At 52.0% G+C, this 5,537-nt stretch overlaps 1 protein-coding gene across 1 annotated transcript; it reads left to right on the plus strand.

Annotated features, from left to right (window-relative positions):
* The first annotated feature begins 388 nt into the window (after positions 1-388).
* On the plus strand, positions 389-1,571 carry tcima (transcriptional and immune response regulator a). Its single transcript, XM_080498992.1, has one exon. It carries the CDS (start codon positions 527-529, stop codon positions 827-829), a length of 303 nt encoding a protein of 100 aa, XP_080355118.1. The 5' UTR covers positions 389-526; the 3' UTR covers positions 830-1,571.
* Positions 1,572-5,537: the final 3,966 nt, after the last annotated feature.

Below are 5,537 nucleotides of genomic sequence, written 5' to 3' on the forward strand. Positions count from 1 at the left end.
TTAGATAAATATCTCTATGTTTTTTTTTTAACCAATAACGAGTTTTGCATTGCAGGTTTACGTCATAATAAATGCAAAACGTTGCAAACTCGTGCCTTATTTACGTTTCTATTAAATGCATGTTCTGTTGACGTTGCAGCGACAGTTGTTTACTCGTGTTTTCGTGTTTTGTTGTCGCTCCTCGCGTGCAGGAGCGACATTTTTCCTGCAAGCCCCTTTTGGCCTTTCATCAGCTCGCGCAGAAGGCGGCGCTTCTCTCCTGCTTCGCGACTGCTGACGTCACGCCCCGTGAAAGCCAGAGGAGAATCCCGGCACGGACCTTGCGCCCGGTCCGCGCCGCGGTGAATAAATAGCGCGCGCGCTCGTCCGGAGCGCCACACAACCGCTCAGGGAGCCGCACCGCTCGCAACTGTTGCGCAACGAGAGCGACGCAGCTCGCGCGCGCCGCGGACGAAGCGACCCTCCGCCACAGCAGCCGCAGCAGCAGCCGCAGCAGCAGCAGAGGACGGAGACCCGCGGGGGAGACATGTCCTCCTACGTGTCCTCCGAGTGCCGCCGCGTCAGCCCCGCGGCGCACGGCAACAGGTTCGCCACGGCGCAGCGCAAGAAGGCGGCGGCCAACATCTTCGAGGACGTGAACCAGGACGCGCTGATGCGCCTCTTCCAGAAGACGGGCGACATGAAGGCGGAGGAGCGCGTGCGCAGCATCTTCTCCTACACGCAGGACCCGGACGAGAGGTCGCGCGCGCTCATGGCGCTGAAGCAGCGCAAGAAGGACAAGTTCCTGCAGATCGCCGGGATGCTGCGGCAGCTGCTCAAGCTGCGCTGAGCCGCCAGAGTGGCGGCCGGTTGCGGTTCTTCCTTCGCCGGCTCCCTCCCCCCCTCTCTCCCCCTCCCCACCCCCCCACCCTCTCTCTCTCTCTCTCCCTCTCCACCGGGAGCCGCGCGTGATAAAACGCTCCGATGTGACCGGCTCGATGGTCCCGCCGGACACGGCCTCGGTCGCCCCCCTCCCCAGGTTAAAGCCCCCCCCCCGGAGGAGCGGGTGGCGTCCGTCAGGTGCGGGAGGAAAGAGCGCACGTCCAGTCGGGGGGGGGGGGCGCGGGCGTGCGACCCCCCGCAGCGCCGCGCCGCGCCGCGCGCGACGCGCACTGAATAAACTCTCTGTCGCCTCGAGGACGGAGGCGAGCAGTCCGGAGCTGAGTGGGAATAACGAAGGGAATTAACCCCCCCAACCCCTAAAAGACAAAAAAACAAAACAAAACCCCCATTCCTTTCTTCTCCTCTGACTTGAATCGTGTGGACGCGTGACCGTGAAGCACCTTAATAAAGCGCCGCCGCCGCCGCTGCGCGTGCGCGCGTCAGACTCGAACAGTGCCGATGAACTCCGTGAATGCCTGTCCTGAACTACATGCCTTGTCTTTTTTTCAAACTCTTTGCATTAGTGGCCACTAATGTGTTTTTATTGTCACGAACAAACCGTTTTATATTTTCTTCCTCGTTTTTGTTTTTTTGTTTCAAAAAATGATTTTGTTTTTTTTTCTAAATAAATTATTTCATTGTATACCGAACACGAACCTGCTCTTTGTGCCTTCTTTCACTTTGATCTATTGACATCTGTTCACCTGACGTCACCGAGAGTCAAATCGTGTTTTATTACAGGTGTAGAAATTCAACGCGCGTCGAAATCCACCTTCACTTCGTTGTTTCAGCCTCTGAGGTCCATTTAAAAACAAACAAACAAACACGAGTGAACGCTAACAACAACAAACAGACAGCGGTATGATAGATTATAAGAAAAGAACAAAGGACAACAACACCAGATTGACACTGATGCTCATAAATATAAACATTTGTAGAAACACGAGACGTCAAACGTCAATATTTACAGTTTTCACAGGGTCACGTGACGAAAAAACACTGATTTGAGAACTAAAGTAATACAGTAGGAGGAGGGGAGGGGGGGGGGGGGGCTCAGTGCTGCTCACAGGCCGGGGAAGCCCCCCCCCCCCCCCCCCCCCCCCCCGGTCCCCCCGGGCAGCAGCAGCAGCAGGAGGCCAAGCAAGAGTCGCGGGTTCGATTCCTTCCAGCTGCGCCCGCTGCTTTTCTTTTACTACGACTTGGGTGGAACTGCTGAGTCATGTAATCTGGGATTAGGGTCTGTTTCTCGGTGAAAGACGGGGAAACAAAGGAGCGGCGCCCCGCTGTGAATAGAGGAACTGAGGAGGAGGAGGAGGAGGAGGAGGAGGAGGGATGTGGTTAACCTTCATCATCGGGTTTCCCTCTCACACTGCGCCTCCCTGCAGACCGGCCAGATCCAGTTTGGCTCAGGGTGAGTTGACAGGGAGGTGGAGGGAGGTGGAGGGAGGGGGGGGTGGAGGGGGGGTGGAGGCTCAACGTGTTCGGGAGTCTGTTTAATCATCCTGCTCTTCACATAAAGCCTCCGACTAAGTAGCATTACGAGGCTTTTCCTCCGTCGCTCTGTGATTCTTTGCCTTCGCCTGAAAGAAATAAACAAACAAGCAAACAAATATATTTTTATTTTTTTAAAAGCAGAAGTGAACCTTTATTCCTGCAACGTCTGAAGTCTGTTCTATTGAGAGTCTACACACTTTATACACACACACACACACACACACACACACACACACACACACACACACACACACACACACACACACACACACACACACACACACACACACACACACACACACACACACACACACACACACACACACACACACACACACACACGCCCGGCCTGATACTCCCTCTGCCGGCTCAAACCAGTTCCCTGGCTTGTTGTTCTTGCGTGACGTCACCGGACTGAGGCGCTTCTCGCATGTGCCGAGGAAAGACGTGGAGCTCAGCCTCGCAGGTGCTCACGAGCCGGGGGGTGAGGGGGGGTGAGGGGGGGCAATTACTCGCTGCAGACGGTCAGGTGACCTCTATAGGCCCGGAGGGAAAGGGGGGGCGGGGGCGGGGGGGGGGGGGTCTGTGACCTTTACCACCAAAAGCGCCGTTTTGAACGTTTTTCACACTGCATCAGTTCCGTCTGGAGCCTCGAGACGTTCTGGACTTCACTTCGGTGAAATAGAGAAAGAAAACATGGAATACACACAACATGACCTCTCATGTACTAATAAACAATAAACAATAAACACAAGCTCATCAGCATGTACGAGATGAAGACGAGTCCAGCAAAGAGATCAAAGCCGGTCGTTGTTTTTACCTTCGCCAGTGATGATGCTTTGTCTGCCTGTATTTGTTTGTTTGTTTGTTTGTTTGTTTATTTATTTGTTATGCATGTATTTGACCAATGTTTTGCAATAGAACTAGAAGCTACTAGCAGCAGGAGGAGCAGGGTCATAGACATATAGAACTAGAAGCTAAGACGCTAGCAGCAGGAGGCGCAGGGCCATAGACCTATAGAACTAGAAGCTACTGACGCTAGCAGCAGGAGGCGCAGGGCCATAGACCTATAGAACTAGAAGCTACTGACGCTAGCAGCAGGAGGAGCAGGGCCATAGACCTATAGAACTAGAAGCTACTGACGCTAGCAGCAGGAGGCGCAGGGCCATAGACCTATAGAACTAGAAGCTAAGACGCTAGCAGCAGGAGGCGCAGGGCCATAGACCTATAGAACTAGAAGCTACTGACACTAGCAGCAGGAGGCGCAGGGCCATAGACCTATAGAACTAGAAGCTACTGCTGACACAAGCAGCAGGGCCATAGACCTATAGAACTAGAAGCTACTGACGCTAGCAGCAGGAGACACAGGGTCATAGACCTATAGAACTAGAAGCTAAGCCGCTATCAGCAGGAGGCACAGGGTCATAGACCTATAGAACTAGAAGCTAAGATGCTAGCAGCAGGAGGAACAGGGTCATAGACCTATAGAACTAGAAGCTACTGACGCTAGCAGCAGGAGGCGCAAGGCCATAGACCTATAGAACTAGAAGCTGCTGCTGACACAAGCAGCAGGGCCATAGAACTATAGAACTAGAATCTACTGATGCTAGCAGCAGGAGGCGCAGGGCCATAGACCTATAGAACTAGAAGCTACTGACGCTAGCAGCAGGAGGAGCAAGGCCATAGACCTATAGAACTAGAAGCTAAGACGCTTGCAGCAGGAGGAGCAGGGCCATAGACCTATAGAACTAGAAGCCACTGCTGACACAAGCAGCAGGGCCATAGAACTATAGAACTAGAATCTACTGATGCTAGCAGCAGGAGGCGCAGGGCCATAGGCCTATAGAACTAGAAGCTAAGACGCTAGCAGCAGGAGGAGCAGGGCCATAGACCTATAGAACTAGAAGCTAATCCGCTATCAGCAGGAGCAGGGCCATAGACCTATAGAACTAGAAGCTACTGACGTTAGCAGCAGGAGGCACAGGGCTATAGACCTATAGAACTAGAAGCTACTGACGCTAGCAGCAGGAGGCGCAGGGCCATAGACCTATAGCACTAGAGTTATTTCCTGGTTTATGATGAGGATCTACCTCTAGATTTCTATGTGCTCTTTGTCTCAGGGTTAGTCTTCGTGGTGTGGACGTCCCGTCACTCCGCAGTGTTGTTTGTTTCCACGCGGAGCAGCTGTTCTCGCCGACAACGCCGCGAAAACCTTCGCCGTGGCGGCGGGCGAAGCCCCAGCGAGCGCCGCGGAGCAGGTAATTGGACATTTCGAGGGAAACTCCAGCGTCCGGAGGCGCGGCGGCGGCGGCGCCGAGGCGCCACGTGACTGCAGTGGTGTGACTGTGCTGAACGTTGTCAGACGTCCTGGAGCGGCGCCAATTATCCGCCGCTTTCAAAAAGCCAAGGCAGCGAGACGCAAACACAGCAAATCCTGTCAGAGGCGCGTTTCCCCTTTTATAAATCAGCGATCAGCCGTTAGTCCGGAAAGAAATGGATGAAGATTCCAGGACGGAAGGAGGATTCTTTGTTCTACATTCAATCTCTACGCAGAATTGTTGGCCTGGAAATAACTTGGCCTGTGTGTAGAAATACTCATAATAGAATAGAATTGTTCTTAATTCAAATATAATGCGCATTGATTGATTCCCGAATGAATCTACTTCGTCTTTTTTTATTTAGATTTATTTTATTTAAAATGTAACGCGTTCAATTTGTATTTATTTTTTTGCTGAACGTCGTTTTATTAATGTGTTTGAATGTGGAATAAAAAAAATGGGGGGGGGGGAAACAAGGAGGGAGGGCAAAATAAAGAAACTAAACTTTACTGAATTTATTGTAAAAACACTGCAAACCAGATGTTTAAAAAAAAACAAAAAACACATGCTACAATGAAATATTAAGAACCAGCAGCAGTTTTATGCGTTTATTTGATCAAACAGGCTCAAAGGGAGGGAAACAAAAAACAAAAACACACATTCCAATTTAAATATGAAGAACCAGTGAGTTGTGAGTGAACGCGAAGGGTTAAAAGCTGCGGTGTTAGCCGTCTGCGTGGCTCCTCGTCCTCCGGGACTCGTTCACGCGAGGACGAGCGTCAACAAAAGGATCCCGTTCACGAG

The sequence above is a fragment of the Blennius ocellaris genome (genome assembly GCF_963422515.1).
Source record: "Blennius ocellaris genome assembly, chromosome: 7".
Taxonomy (NCBI): Eukaryota; Metazoa; Chordata; class Actinopteri; order Blenniiformes; family Blenniidae; genus Blennius; species Blennius ocellaris.

What these genes read in the sequence shown, in the direction of transcription:
- tcima (XM_080498992.1), top strand. Translation starts at nt 527, where the DNA reads ATGTCCTCCTACGTGTCCTCCGAGTGCCGCCGCGTCAGCCCCGCGGCG.